The sequence below is a fragment of the Trachinotus anak genome, unplaced genomic scaffold, assembly GCF_046630095.1.
Source record: "Trachinotus anak isolate AG129_WGS33_773 ecotype Australia unplaced genomic scaffold, CSIRO_AGI_Tana_v1 ptg000013l, whole genome shotgun sequence".
Classification (NCBI taxonomy): Eukaryota; Metazoa; Chordata; class Actinopteri; order Carangiformes; family Carangidae; genus Trachinotus; species Trachinotus anak.
In genome coordinates, this window is record NW_027273864.1 from 28880988 (window position 1) to 28895954 (window position 14967).

The 14967-nt window shown below is 43.7% G+C and overlaps 2 protein-coding genes across 7 annotated transcripts; both read right to left on the reverse strand.

Moving 5' to 3' along the window:
* Positions 1-1534: 1534 nt before the first annotated feature.
* On the reverse strand, positions 1535-10074 carry asb14a (ankyrin repeat and SOCS box containing 14a). Of its 6 annotated transcripts, XM_071493476.1 has the most exons (13): positions 9810-10068; positions 7992-8156; positions 7348-7400; positions 6781-6915; positions 6519-6677; positions 5894-6139; positions 5134-5305; positions 4480-4585; positions 3152-3331; positions 2621-2749; positions 2396-2524; positions 2130-2283; positions 1535-2060 (listed from the first exon to the last, which is right to left on the reverse strand). In XM_071493476.1, exons 2-13 carry the CDS (start codon positions 8129-8131, stop codon positions 1888-1890), a joined length of 1776 nt encoding a protein of 591 aa, XP_071349577.1. In that variant the 5' UTR covers positions 8132-8156; positions 9810-10068; the 3' UTR covers positions 1535-1887. The 6 variants fall into 6 exon arrangements, with proteins under 6 accessions (XP_071349577.1, XP_071349573.1, XP_071349575.1 ...); XM_071493472.1 differs by having other exon boundaries at positions 2130-2524; positions 9810-10067; XM_071493478.1 differs by lacking the exon at positions 2621-2749 and having other exon boundaries at positions 1769-2060; positions 9810-10074.
* A 693-nt stretch (positions 10075-10767) lies between these two features.
* Positions 10768-13622, reverse strand: rps23 (ribosomal protein S23). Its single transcript, XM_071493488.1, has 4 exons — positions 13515-13622; positions 12243-12402; positions 11440-11560; positions 10768-10956 (listed from the first exon to the last, which is right to left on the reverse strand). The coding sequence occupies exons 1-4, from the start codon at positions 13516-13518 to the stop codon at positions 10810-10812; spliced, it is 432 nt and encodes a 143-aa protein (XP_071349589.1). The 5' UTR covers positions 13519-13622; the 3' UTR covers positions 10768-10809.
* Between the last annotated feature and the right edge of the window lie 1345 nt (positions 13623-14967).

A 14967-nucleotide genomic window follows, 5' to 3' on the forward strand; every position in this document is an offset into this window, starting at 1 on the left:
CCGTTTGTGTTTTCATCACATCCAGAACCTTAAACTTGAGTTAAAATGTGACTGATAATGAAAAACACAACAGCTTCTTGTCAAAAACAAGCCTCCCACCCACAGTGACTCAGCTGAGGTCGGCTGCATAAATGTCAGTGACATTACAAAGTTCCCATCCCAAGTCGAGCTGTAACAGTTAGTGGATTAAAAGAAAATTTATCAGAAATCATTCTGATAATCAACGACTCATCCACTCAAGAAAAAAGTCGCAGGTTCACGTCTCAGTAAAATGTTCACAGGCAACTTATTTCACTTGTTTTCCACTAAATTATCTGCTCACAAGAGGTTGTGTTGATACTCACAGCACCGGTGTAAGTTCAGGGAAGTTTGTAGCAACAGGTTCTTTAAGATTTCATGGACATCTTTGTCCAGGAGCCACAGTCCGGCCCGACCCCGTCCCTGTGGTGCCGTCAGTGAAGACAGAGCTTCAGTCAGTGAACATGATGCAGGCAGCGATGACAGCGCACAGTAACTGGGAAACATTCTGGTGACACAAACACGATCTCTGGGTGGTTTATTTTTTGGCTTCTACAATTGAAAATGAATATCTTCAGGTTTTGAACAAAAGACATTTGAAGACGTCGCCTCAGACTCTGGAAACATCCTACACACCAAACACTGAATAAATGAACTGATTCAAATAATCAGGTAGTAAAACAAGAACCAGGCTCCTCCTGTCAAAAGCATCACTGTGAAGGAGCTTCCCTCAGTGTCCCAGAGTCTGACTGTTCCTGAAATCACCTGAGCAGGTTCATTGCTACAAGGAGAAAATAGAGTCATTTCTAGGAGTAAATGCTCAAAGTAAAGGACTTCAAGTTATGAGATATTTACACAAATACAATGTGAACACACACACACAGGTGGCTTCATCTTGTATGTCATGACTTCTGTAGGTCTCTCTGTTGCACTTAGATTCAAAATCTGAATTATGAGATGATTTGTTTTGACTATCACTATGATTTAATACGTCCAGTTTTCACTGTTTTTAACACAGCATCACTGATGGTGTGAAAAGGATAAATGCTGCTGATCTGAGTCCAGTTTTATCTGCTGACGTCCTGCCGCACCACTCAGGCTCAGGACACTGAATCCTAACGACTGATCCTCTAACTTTTCCCTCAGAGCTGTGAGTTGTTTATCAGAGTCAACAGAGGCCTGGGCCATCTGGTCATTAAACGTGGTCTCTGTGACCTGTGACCTCTGGGACTTCCTGTTGTTGTGTGGACTCCCAGCAGAAAGTTCAGACCAGTGTCAAATGTTAAAAAAAGAAGAAGAAAAAAATCATCCTGAACTTTAATCTTTAAATCTTATTTTACTCAAAGGTGTCTGATGTAAAATCTGTGAGTTCAGTGCAGCTCAGCTCGATTCATCAGGACTCAGTTTGTTTTCTGTGGAAATGTTTCATTCCTGATCACCACACACGCCTGTAGCAGCTGTCACCACGTTTCATGTCCAGTGTGGTTAAATACAAATGAAAGCTGACAGAATAACATCTGTTGTTGGAATCATTTTATTTTGACTTTTTGTTTCCTATAATGAAAAGAGATTGAAATGTTTGGTTCACAGCTGGTTGTTTCCTCTGATCTGAACTTGACTTTTGTTTACGGTTTGTTTTCATTCTTCATCTAACCATAGAAAACCATAGAAAATAAGAATAATAAGAACACACTGATGTTCAAAATACAATAAAACTCATTTTTGAAATCCCATTTCTTTTGGCTCTAACTGTAAAATGTGTGAATGATGTGGAAAATAAGTTCAGAAAGTGAAACCGTGACTTCAAAGTGTGGTGTTGAGTTTCTGCAGATATTCTAACACTGATACTGAAGCTTGCTCTGTCCCGGGTCAGCCCGGCGTGCTCTGCCGGCCGTACAGGTCCAACTCCCGGTACAGGATGTAGTCCTTCAGCCGCCCCGGCAGCGGCAGGAAGCTCATGAAGGTGGGGGAACGGAGACGGAGGCGACCGAGACAGCGACGGATCCTGAGCCGGCAGAGGTGCTTCAGACAGCGGGCGTTTTCTGGGGAGGAGAGAGGGTGATGAGGGTCACTGGTTTCCCTCAGGATCGATAAAGTGTGATGTGGTTCACCTTGCAGCCTGCAGATGTCGGGCCACTGCCGCTGCTCCATCACAGCCGCCTTCAGCTTGGAGCAGAAGGTCACGTGATCCACGTAGTCCAGCAGGATGAGGACCACATGGCCGGAGAGGTGCCTGAGCCAGGACACGGTGATCACCTCGCAGAACTGCGCTGACACAGACACAACGCTTCATGAGAAACCCGCCGAGGCACAGGTGTGGCCCCAGGTGCAGCGACCACGCCCCCCGGCGGTGCTGATGGCACAGCCTGCTCGTTACCATGGTGTCTTTGATCACACTGTCGCTCCAGCCCTCATAGTCTCCAGGGATGTGGGAGCTGTTGCCATAGGGACAGTCGAAGCAGCGCGCCACGTCGTAACCATAGTTACACAGCATCCTTAGGACCACCTATCACACACACACACACACACACACACCAGGCCAGATGAAAGATCAGTGAGACAACAACTCTTTCAGCACTGACAGTCTCCATCAGCAGGGTACCTCGTCTTTGAGCGCGTACTGCAGCGCTGAGGGGAAGTGTGTTGTGTTCACTCTGCAGTAATAGTTCACGTTGGCTCCAAACCTCAGCAACAGGTTGATCAACTCATAGTTGCCCAGACGCAGTGCAACCTTAAAGACACAGTCAGTGGATCAGCAACAGGCTCTTCTGATCAGTGTTATCAGGTTTTGTTTTTCGGCTTAGGGCTCAATAAAGTTCTGCTGTATTTGTATCTGACAGACCGACGACACTGCAGCTCTGTTGTCTCTATTTTTTAAGAGAATAACAGTGTATCCCTCCGCCTGGTACTTTGATCCAGCATCTCCAGGTGGAGTGCAGGTTGCCTGATATGGTCTGATTGGTTTCTGTGCAGACGGGATGAGGCCAGACCTGGCAACCTCACTGTGACGAGAAGACCTACAGGAAGCTCCCATCAAACCAGAAACTGTTGATCACCCAGAAACTTCCATCAAGCAGGAAACCTGAGCCCCCCACCCCTACACACACACACACACACACACACACACACACACCTGCAGACACTTGACTGGGTCTTGGTTGGCCATGGCTCCAGCCTCCAGCAGCAGTGTGACTGACGGCACGTCGTTATTGGAGACAGCAAAGAAGAGAGCCGACTTCCTCTCGTCGTCATAGCTACGGCGAACCCAGGGGTGCAGCATGTAGTTGGGGTCATAACCTGCATCCAGCAAGGCCTGATGGGAATCCGGAGAGGGTTAAAGTGCTGTGTGACTGCTTTGAGTGTGGTCTAACAGATTGTTACTAAATCTGCTCGACATTCATATTATTTTCCTTTTAGTTCAGATTTATTTAACGACCTTTATTACTCCTTATATCTCTGTTGTTTTTCAATTATCACTATCATTACTGCGTCATCTTTCTTGTACTATGAATTACAGTTATACATGTAACACTGACTCCTTCAGTCCTTCATGTGGTGGTGGCCTGTTGGGGCAGGACGGGGGGAAATCATGTTGTACCTGAACGGTTTATTTCACTGATGTACGAGCGTTTCTGTGTTTTTATCTGCACTGGTGTGTGTCTGTAGATACACTGGTACTCAGACAAAAACAATAAAATCAGTGATACTGTGACAGGTTGAATTTATGTCAGGATTATGCCCGACATCAACACACAGGCAGGAAGTGAACGGATGGTTCCTGTTGGCTTCACCCTGGAGGAGTCAACTCAGTTTTATTCACACAGCCTAAAGTCATGTTCATGATCTGTTCAGCACGTGACCTCCTCCGTCCTCAGACCCTGTGCAGCTCTGAAACAAGACACAGCTACAGCAAAGTGGAGGAAGTCTGAATACACCCTTCAGGGAAAAAGAGCAGAAGAAGAATGTTCAGTGAATGAGAAGTATGCTCATGCTACTTGTAGTTTATCATCAAGAAGGTTAACAGAAGTTTAAAAAAATGAATCATTAATATGGAAAGTACAAGGTCAGATCATCACACGGGGTCATAATCACAAGAGATAACATCCCACCACCATGACCCATAAAAAGGCCACATAACATGATTTATAGTAACTACACTGACCAGGAGACCAAGTAGTGTCAGTGTTTCTGTGTGATCTGAACGGCCGCGCTGAAGGAGGAGGGCGGAGACATGACATCATTTGTAAATGGGGATAATGACTCACATTTCCAGACAGCGTCTCCTGGGAGACGCTCACAGTGATGGTCACATTAAATAATTGTGTAAAAAAAAAAAAAAAAAGAGCTCAGAGACAGAAGTTCAAACCCTGGATCATCTCTGTACAGCTGAGTGAACTGAATACAGAGAGCTGAACACACAGACACACACACACACACACACACACACACACACACACACACCTTGATGCAGTGTGGGTGTCCTCCTGCAGCAGCAGAGTGTAGAGGACTCATCCCACTGTCGTTCACATCTCCCACTGAAGTTACTGGAATCAGCAGCTTTAAAGCTCTGAAGAAAACACACACACACACACACACACACACAGTATAACAGCAGACACCAAAGCTACTCTACATGCATTCACTAAAATATCATTATTAACAAAGTCCTAAGTTGATTTAGTTTTGTACTTCCATAAATATGGTGGCGTTTCAAGAACACAGTGGATCCTACAGCTCCCATAATGCAACTGAGTCACACCTTTTCATTACACAGTCACTGTCTGGTAAAAGGCAGGTGCAGGGCCCTTTAAGTTCTGGTGCTTCCCATTAGTTTCTCCTCTTCATCTCATTCACTTCCTCTGCTGCTTTAGTCCCACTGCTTTTTTAGATCAAAATGTTTTATTACCATTATTTATTTCTAAATTATTATTTTTAAAACCTTTTTCACTCTCACTTTTTCCACCATGTTTTTTCCCTCATGTGCATCAGTATCTAGTTTTACTTTACACTTGTCCTGTCTTGTTATCAGCGTGTCAGTCCTCTGTGAAGCACTGACCTGTGGGAGAGGTGCTATATGAATAAAGTGAGATTGATTGAACAGAATATAACATTTACTGCAGGTGTCCTCTGTGTGCCACACGGTGGATGGGCATGTGTCCTGAGCGTTTGGCGACGTTGGCGTCTGCACCGTACTCCAGCAGCAGGCGGATGACAGACGGGTGTCCGGAGGCAGACGCCTCGTACAGGATGGACGCCTCATCCTGGGCCTGGGACAGGACGTCTGCGCCTGCACAGCACACACCAACACCCTCACGGTTACACTGAGCACCCACTGACCGCTCGTCCAATTTCCAGACAGTAAACACTGCACAGGCCCAGACACTGCTGTGTATCAACAATTAACATGATGAGTTCAAACATTTTACAGTAGAGAAAATACCTTAAAAATGGACTATATAAGAAATAATTAATTACATTACATAAAGTAAATAATGGGGCATCACACTTGCTAAGGATTCATTTTCATTTGCAGATTTTTCTTTCTGTCAACATCAGCAGTCATTAATATATACAAAACACTAACAGAGCTGTGGGGAGTGACCTAAATAAAAATATTAAACAACGAGCACAAATCTACAGTTTATGCTGAGTTCTTATTTTTAGATTTGAAAACTTTGAAAAAAAATTACAAACAAGGGTTTGGGCATTACTGTGGAAAGCCCAATAATCACTTTCATAGTATTTACTAGACTCTTTTTCAGCTGAAGAACCCCTGACTGACATTTTCACACAGTCCCTAACTTCTCTTTTATTAACTGACCAAACTCTGATCAGTGAGACACACAGTCACAGTGTAGAGACCCCCCCCCCTCACCTCTCATCAGCAGAGTCTGCACCACCTCCAGGTGTCCAGCCTGAGCTGCCAGTGCCAGAGGCGTGAGGCCGTAGTGGCTGCGGGGGTCTGGCTGGGCCCCTGCCTCCAGCAGCAGGGTCACCAGTGACGCTCTGCCCAGACGTGAGGCCTCGTGGAGGGGACAGCGTCCGTGGCAGCCCTGCTGGTTCACCCTGGAGCCCCGCAGGAGCAGCAGCTTCACCAGGTCAGCGCGGTCTGAACGGATCGCTGCAGAGGGACGGAGTCAGACACAGGACAGGTGGTTTATAACTGAAGACTGAAGACAAACATGTACACAAGCTGTACTTTATCAGCTATTCTGTAAAAAAACTATATGTTAGGAATGGGTTTGTTGTGATTTTTACAAGACAGTGACAGTTCCTACAGATGGATGATAATGATAATGATAATGATAATAATAATAATAATAATAATAATAATAATAAGAAGAAGAAGAAGAAGAAGAAGAAGAAGAAGAAGGAGAAGATAGAAGAAGAAGTTGATTAAGACAAAACTGGAAAATCATGAAATGTGAAACAACAGGAAACCTCTTCCTTGGCCACAACAGTTTGGAGGTTTTGAGCCAGTGAAATGTTGGTCAGCCTACCTACAAGCAGTGGTGAGTCCTGGTCGTGGTCCTGACTGTCGGGGCAGGACCCATGTTTGAGGAGGAAGGAGGTGTTTTCTATCAGACCACATTCTACTGCCAGGAAGAGAGGAGTCTGCCCACGGAGGGTTGGACACTCCAGAGAGTCCCGGCCTGAAGCTGGAGCACAGGAAACATGAAGTGTCATCATGTCTGTTCGATCAGTGGGGGGGGGGGTTGTAATGATAAAGCTGTAGAGAATCAGAATAAATCAGATACAAACCTTTGACTGTGAGCTCGAGGAGGGTGTGGTTGCTCTGAGCTGCTGCTTCGTGGAGAGGAATCCAACCTCTGCTGTCAGTCTGTAAAAACTTATCTTTGTGCTTGACACACAGATCCTTCAAGAGCTTCTCGTTACCTGGAGGGTGGACAGATCCCGAGGCTCTGCTCAGACAAAAATACTCTGAACAAAACAGTTCAGTTTCTCCATTTACAATTTTTTTAAATGACATCCTCTCCTTCTCCCTCATTTAAAAACACTACATCTGTTAATATGCAAATATTATTTTTTAACTTTATCTGAGAGACCAAAAGTTTTGGAGTCAAAGTGGAGACTGGAGCAGAAGACAGGACTGAGATGAGATCATTAAACCTGTGATAGACAGCTGTGATGATTAAATCTGCAATAACTGCTTTTATTTGGCCACTTGGTGGCAGCAGAAACACACCAATCATCTTTCAATTTGATATGGTCAACTTGTTATTTACACATGCAGCAGTTACAGAGCAACACTATCCTTCATTTGGATGAAATAAATCACAGCAGAAGCCTTGTGTCCCCCTCCCTCACCTTGTCTTATAGCAGTGAAGATCAGGCTGCTGTCTGCAGAGTCCAGCCCAGAGCTGAGAGGAACAAAGAGCAACGTTATAAAAATAAGGGGATAATATCGGTGCAAAAAGTTAAGACAGCTTTAAAACTTCTTTAATTGTGGATCCAGTATGAATAATTTTATGTCTCATAATCAGCATTTGTAATTTATCTTTTTTCTTAGTTATTCATATAAATGTATTTTGTGTAAATATAAGTTTCCTCCATCATGCAAAACGAAAATGATTTTAGTATGGAGCCCAATAATAACAGACAACAGACAACAGGTCAAAAACTATTTTAACTAAATATGGATAACATGTTTATTGTGACTTGTAATGTTTTGTTTTCTGTTGCCTGCCCGGGGACTCCGGATGTAAAATTAGCATTTTTACTATAATCCAGCATGAGAAGTATAAAGTGTCATATTTCTTTTTAAACCATCATTTTAATTATTTAACTATTATTTATGAATGTATTGAGTTATATTTTTTTATATTTTATATTTTTCTATATTTGCTCCAATAAACAATTAAGATGAAGAAAAAAGTGGGACTACAGCTGATGAGAGTAAATGTGGAGGCTCATGTGGTGGAGGAGCTGAGCAGAATGTTTTTATCTTTGACCTCCTGCCGTCTGGTGCTGTGGAGTCTCTGTGAGGTTCCCTCTGTTTGTTGCTCTCCAGCAGACTCTGTTCAATCATGTACTGAATGGCTGCATCGTCTTCATCATCCTCCTCCTCCAGCCCCAACCGCTGAAACTCCATGTTGTCCACAGAAAGGGTCGCGGCCCTGTTTAAAGAGGGGAAACCTCTGTGTGATCAGCAGGTGGTGGTCAGGTTAACCACATAAACCTGCTGCTGTCACAGCCTCCTCTCCACCAGGCCCCGGCTCCACCAGGGCCGCGCTTCACCAGGCCCCGGCTCCATCAGGCCCCGGCTCCACCAGGCCCCGGCTCCACCAGGGCCCCGCTGCACCAGGCCCCGGCTCCATCAGGCCCCGGCTCCACCAGGCCCCGGCTCCACCAGGGCCCCGCTGCACCAGGCCCCGGCTCCACCAGGGCCCAGCTCCACCAGGGCCCAGCTGCAGGGGTTTGCTCCCGTTCAGCCACAACTGTCACGGTCTGAGACCGCGCCCCCACTTTTGTTTCCCCCTCCCTTTGTCTGTGTTGTGTGTGTGTGTGTGTGTGTGTGTGTGTGTCAGACCTGGTTTCCTGGCAACCAGCTGACTCCGCCCTGATGCTGAACACCTGCTGGTCACCTCCAGTCAGGCCACCTGTGAATATAAACCCCGGACCCACTCACCTGTCCTCCTCAGGTTGTTGTCTCAGTTATGTCAGTGGTGCTGAGCTCGTGGTTTTTCCTCCACACTCACCTGAGCACCTCCCCACGTGCCCCCACCTGGACTGGATTTGCTCGGACTCAGACACCTCCTGGTCTCCTCCTCTGAGCCTCTTACAACTGTTCACTATAAACTCTGTTCACTTTACCCTGCGAGCCTCTGTCCATTCTCTGCGTCTGGGCCCAGTAATATTCACATTACCTGTCACAGCAGCATCAGTGGGTCTGTCAGTGGAGGGGGGTGATGAGAACTGGAGTGAGTTCCAGTTCATCCCAAAGGCGTTGGGTGGGGCTGAGAGTAGAGCTCTGAGCAGGTCAGTCAAGTTCCTCCACATTAAAGTGGGAGAACTATTTTTCTGAATGGACCTGACTGTTGCCACTAAGTCAGAGGTTAACTTTTGTTTGAAGTTGGTCCTTGACACTGGAATCGTGTCCTGAAAAACGAATCAGTGCCTAACTTTAAAAAAGGTATGTCTAAACATCAGTGGTTCATTTCCAGCTGCATCATGTCTCTACTGTTAAATACAAACTGCTTCTAGCTTTTTTAAAGTATATATTTTGTTCTCTCCACTATTTCTCTGTCCTTCTGTAAAGGACTTGGTAACTTCTGCTTAGAGAAGTGCTTTAGAACTAGTTTTCTCACCAAAGGGTCATTATTATGCCACAGGGAAAAGTTTTCCCTTCACTGGAACTAAGAAACCATGAAAAACACCCAGATCATGAGTAAGTGGACACCAGTGATCAGGAGCAGGAGGCTGTATGACAATCATGTACTGCAGTAGAAAGTAAAAACCTCATGGAGGTGAAGGCAGGTGGGTGTGAACATGACAGAAGAGGCCTGAGTTCACGTCCTGTATGAGACCAGCAGTGAATGGGACCTGGACAACCGTCACTGATCTTAGACAAACTGTATTTGCAGTTTACCATCACTACAAAAATAAGATTTTATATATATATATATATATATATATATATATATATATATATATATATATATATATATATATATATATATGTTGTAAACTGATCAGTAAAAACAAAGATATTTCAACATGTGACATTTCTGCAGGTTTTTGTGCTGACAGACGTCACTACATTTTGTTACCTTATGGTTTTGTGCTGGTTCCCTGCTCAGTTGTGGAGTCTCTGAAGATTAAAGGAGGATCTGTTGTTGTTGTTGCTGGTGGAGGCAGGAGGTTTGGAGGTCTGTGACCTGTCGCTGAAAGCAGAGCTGTATGCCTCCGCAGGTTACATCAATAACTCCACGCTCACAGCAGAGGCTCCCTGATTCACTCACTAGATGAACTCCTCTGGTCTGCAGTCATTAGAGTGAAGTTATAACTCTGAGGGAAAGAGACGCAGCGGAGGTTCATGTGAGCCCCAGACCTGTGTCTCAGCTGTGGGGCTACAGGGCTCTGGGTGTGGGGGTCACGAGGGATCTGACACCGTTACTATATTTACCCCCTCCAGCTAAGTTTATGCACTGAGCTGATCTGCAGACAGTGGCTGTGACTCTGCAGAACGGACCACGGCCGGATGAAGTCTGGGGGCAAAAACTCACTTTTGGGCCCCCGTTGACCCACTGCCCCCACCCGATTTACAAGCCTCTGCAGTATACATGTATCCCATCACCTTCGACCTCTCATGAAACACCATACAAACAGACAACACGCAGGGTCCCTGGGAAACGGTGAACTCCAGGTGTCGGTTTGCATGGGAGCTGGCTGCAATTAGTGAATATGTGAACTGAGAATCAAATTGTAAAGACTCATGGATAAAGTGCTACAAAAACAGTCCATTCAGTTAATTAAAAATAAGCAATCTTTAGTTTTTGGGGAAGTCTTTTTTTGCCTTTAATGCAACAGACAGTGAGAGGGAGGGGATGACTTGCAGCAAGTGGCCCAGGCTGGACTCGAACCTGTGGTAAGGTCTGAGCCTTATGTGCTCTCCCAGGCTGAGCCACTGGAGTGCAAAAATGAGCAATCTTAAAGGCCTTCGAGGAAATACATTTAATATTGGGATAAAATGGATGTGACAAACAAATGAGAACACAACAACCAGTCTGTCATTGAAAACACATTTATTTTATTTTCTGCCTCAACTGTTTATGACCTGGGTCTCTCCTTCTTGCCTTTGTAGAGAGCCAGCAGGGACACGTTGGCCACCTTGACCACCTTGAAACGAACTCCGGGAATATCACCCACGGCGTGACCTTTACGTCCAAATCCTGCCACCAGAACCTCATCGTTCTCCTGCGGGACAGGGGGCAGAGGGGGGAGAAGACGAGAGGTGGTTAGAGGAAGAGAAAAGGTGGAGAGCAAATCTGTGTCCAATACTAACAAGCAGAACTTGTGTGACCTAAATATTTTTAAGTTAAATTTCATATTTAGGACCTTTTAAAAATCACTAAAATGTCAGACAATTATTTAGGATGGTTTCAGTCAACAAAGTCTGTCTCAAGTTTGCTGAAGCTTCACGACATGCAGACACTTGGCTGCACCAATATATTTACGGAAGCTGTGAAATTTTAAGAAAGCATTGATTTTCACAGGCTGATAACTGAACCTGGAAGAAAGATTACCATTAAAAATACCAGACGTCTGTTCAGAGAAGTTCCACCTGACTTCGTTTGATTTGTTCTAGCTCGATGTTTCTGCTACAAGATCTTCACATCAATAAACAAATCAGTTGCACCACAACTGTTACTTCAGGTTGTATGTAGCTTTGGCGTTTACCTCGATGAAGTTGAGGCAACCGTCGTTGGGGACGAAGGCAGTGATCTTCTTGCCGTTCTTGATGAGCTGAACTCTCACACATTTCCTGATGGCAGAGTTGGGCTGCTTAGCCTCAACACCTCTGCAGAGAGGAAACACACAACATTCAACAACACTTCAACAAACGTAAACTACAAACCTGTTGAAATGTCAGGGACATGTTTGTTTCACCTATATCTGTCCAGTACATTAAACCCTCTGCACTACATGTTGTGTTTTTTTTTTTGTTTGTTTTTTTTTAATACCTGCTGCTGTTTGTCTCAGATTTTCTCTTTACTGCCTGTGGCTTGATTCAGTGTGTGATGCCAGCAGTGGATCAGTTAAACACATGGAAATCAATTAAATTTAAACAAAATTTCAGAGAGAAACCCACAATTAGCCGGTGAACAACTGGTATGAGTTAAAATGCAGCACTATGCTGCAAAGTGCTGAGACTCAAATCATGAATGTTAAAAGACTGCAGTCATACAGTAAAATGAAATACTTCACAAAATCAATCTTTCGAAAATTATTTCAGAATTTTCCAACAGGCTCAACAGAGAGGTGAGAGAGCGACTGCAGCGTTTTCCAGCCAGGTATTCAGGCTTCATCTTTAGGAGAGAACAACCTGACCACTGGCTCCTCAGGAAGTTCTGCAATCGTCTAAGATGTTTTTAATCGACCCACCACTGAGTCAACTTTATCTCAAGAGGTCAAAAGGCCTCAAAATGACCAACTGTCTGTCTTTGTATCAGTAAGAGTTCAGCGGGTCATATAATACTCACACTTTCTCAAGCACGATGCCCTTGGCGTGAGAGGCTCCTCCGAAAGGATTAGCCTTAAGGGCGGTGCCCAGATGGGCCTTCTTGTACTGTTTATCGTGCCATTTCTGCTCACGGCGGTGGTTACGGAGCTTCCTGGCTGTACGCAGACCACGGCACTTTCCTGAAAAACAAAAACCAGAAGCAAGTAAGTCAGAGCAGAGAAGAATGACTGCCATCTTCCTTTACCTGGTTTCTCTCTTTAAGACGCAAAGACTTAGACAAAGTTTTACATTTCTGGAAAGCAGATTTAAGATGAATATTCCACAGTTTTCCAGATAGTATTTCACGCAAGTAACTGAAGGACCCGGAGACCTGGACACCCTTAGACAATTCGTACATACTCAAAGTCAAAACACTGCTGAGAGTTTTCATCAGGAGATTGGTTAGAGAAAGTAGTACAATTTATTTAGCATCTATTATATATCCAATTAACCAGAAGGACATTGGTCACAGCCAACTGTAAAATGAGAATATCCACACTCAAGAATAAATATTCTTAATAGTTCAACATAAACAGCTTCACTGTCTGTGTGACAGTGCTGTCACATTTTCGCACCAATTACAAACTGATAAATATGGCGTGACAAAAACGTACTGCAAGACAAACTGGAGAAATAAAGACTGGACGCAGTGACAGCTTGTCAAAGTTTAACTCAGATAGCTCCGAGTTAGATTAAATACAGCTTTTCCAGCTCAGTTAAACCACTGTATGTCACAACGTGTTCATCAATACCGAACAAACATGACCTTGTAGATTCACATTAATGCCCTCTGTGCGTTTTATTACGGCAATTTCCCCAAATTCTGCAGCTTCAATCGGACTGCAGAGGCGAACGAAGCTAAGCGATGCTAACCGCTGCCGAGAAGCTAACTTGGCTCACAAACATTCACAGTCTGACAATTTCTAGAGTGTCGAGAATAAGTGGATTTAATTACCTAGTTGCTTAATGAAATACCACAATTTGAACAGCGTATGATTAAAGAGTAATAAGGTGGGACTGTAGGCTAAGCTAACCGTGCTAACTCGCCGCCTGTGTCTCAGACGTGTTATGGCCGCTCCACGTTGTGGCAAAGCCGATCGGTAAAAACCATCAGTTTTTAAACTCACGGCGGATTGTTACCGGCACAAACACGTCTCAATGAATTCCTAAGATATTCATATACAACATCGATACGAAAACGCGATGGATAAAGCAGAGTAAATCAGTATTTTTGCTTAAGTTTGAGACATACCCATGTTTTCACAAGCAAGCCTGGGATCGAAAGGAAGGATCCAGGGTGCACCGCGGTAATGTCGAGTCTGAGGACCCCGGCCGGGGGTGGCTATACAACATGCCTGACTGAAATCATCACATTTCTAGTATGTATTTGATTTTTTATATAAACATTAATTTTCTATGCTGAGTACATGACTTACTATATATACAGTTCATGATTATATATTTTTAAAGCTTACTCCAAACCCAAATCATTCATTTTACGGGTTATTTCCTATTTTATAGATATTCTATAACTCACTCATGTTTGGATTGTTTAGGCTACGATATTGTTTTAATTAGTTAATGACCATTATGAGCTGGAGAGAGGCGACTCTTGCCTCCTTTTGTTACAGTGAATCCACTCATTAATTTTACAATTTCTTGTAGAATTGTGATAAAACAAATATAATTTAAGACATTTAAGTTGGGACCCTCGCTCTTATAAACACGTTATTCTGACCTTAACTTCTGACCTTGACTTCAAACAATGAGCTGAGTGAGTAAACTTGTGAGAGTTGATTCAACTCATTAAACTTAGTTTGTATAGAAAGATCATCAATATATTAGCAGACACATGTTGAACTGAATGAATGCAGGCCTACTCCTTTTTCTGTAGTTTGTTAAAGAAAACATTATGATGGAAACTTGCAGCATGTCTTTAATACATGTTGAGATAAATCATGGTTGATTCGTCTTTTGAAAATAATGAAAACTATGTAAATCATGACAAAGTTTGGTCTTGAATTCAGTCCATAAATCCAGTGCACCTTTAATTCAATAAAGGTCACCAGGAGCAACCTTATATGTTGTATTTGAACTAACACCAGTGCCAAGTGGCTCCAACAGAAGCAGCTTCAGCTGCACATACTTAATCTTGTGTTTGCAGGAAATGTTTACCATGTTCACCCTTTTTTGCATGTGAGCATGCTAATCAGCACTACATTAAAGCCACAGCTGAGGCTGATGGCAGAGTCATTACATTTGCAAGCATTTGCTCATAAAACAAAACAAATGTCAAATAAGCAAATGTTAATTTTGAAAAAATGATAGTGCTTGATGAAGGGTCAGTGGATTATAAAGCCATTAGGATTCATCTCCTGGGTACCAGGAGAGCAGATTGTAGGTGGGCACAGAGAAACCCTCTACTTTCAGCAGATGAAGGTGAAAAGATGCCTATGTAAACATTTATGTGTGGACACCTGTATGACTGAGTGACACACAGTGAGATGAAGCCAAACATGTTATGTGTTTCATGTCTGAAAAGGGCTTTAGGCATCCCTTCAAAAGAGGAGATTCAATGCTTTAAAAAATGTGTCAGAATATGTTTCACTATTCCGTACTATTGGTAAATGTTGGTCAAATTGACCAAATATACCTTAAATACTTTGCTTTGTTGGTTGAATCATCTTTAATCTGCTGAAATGAAA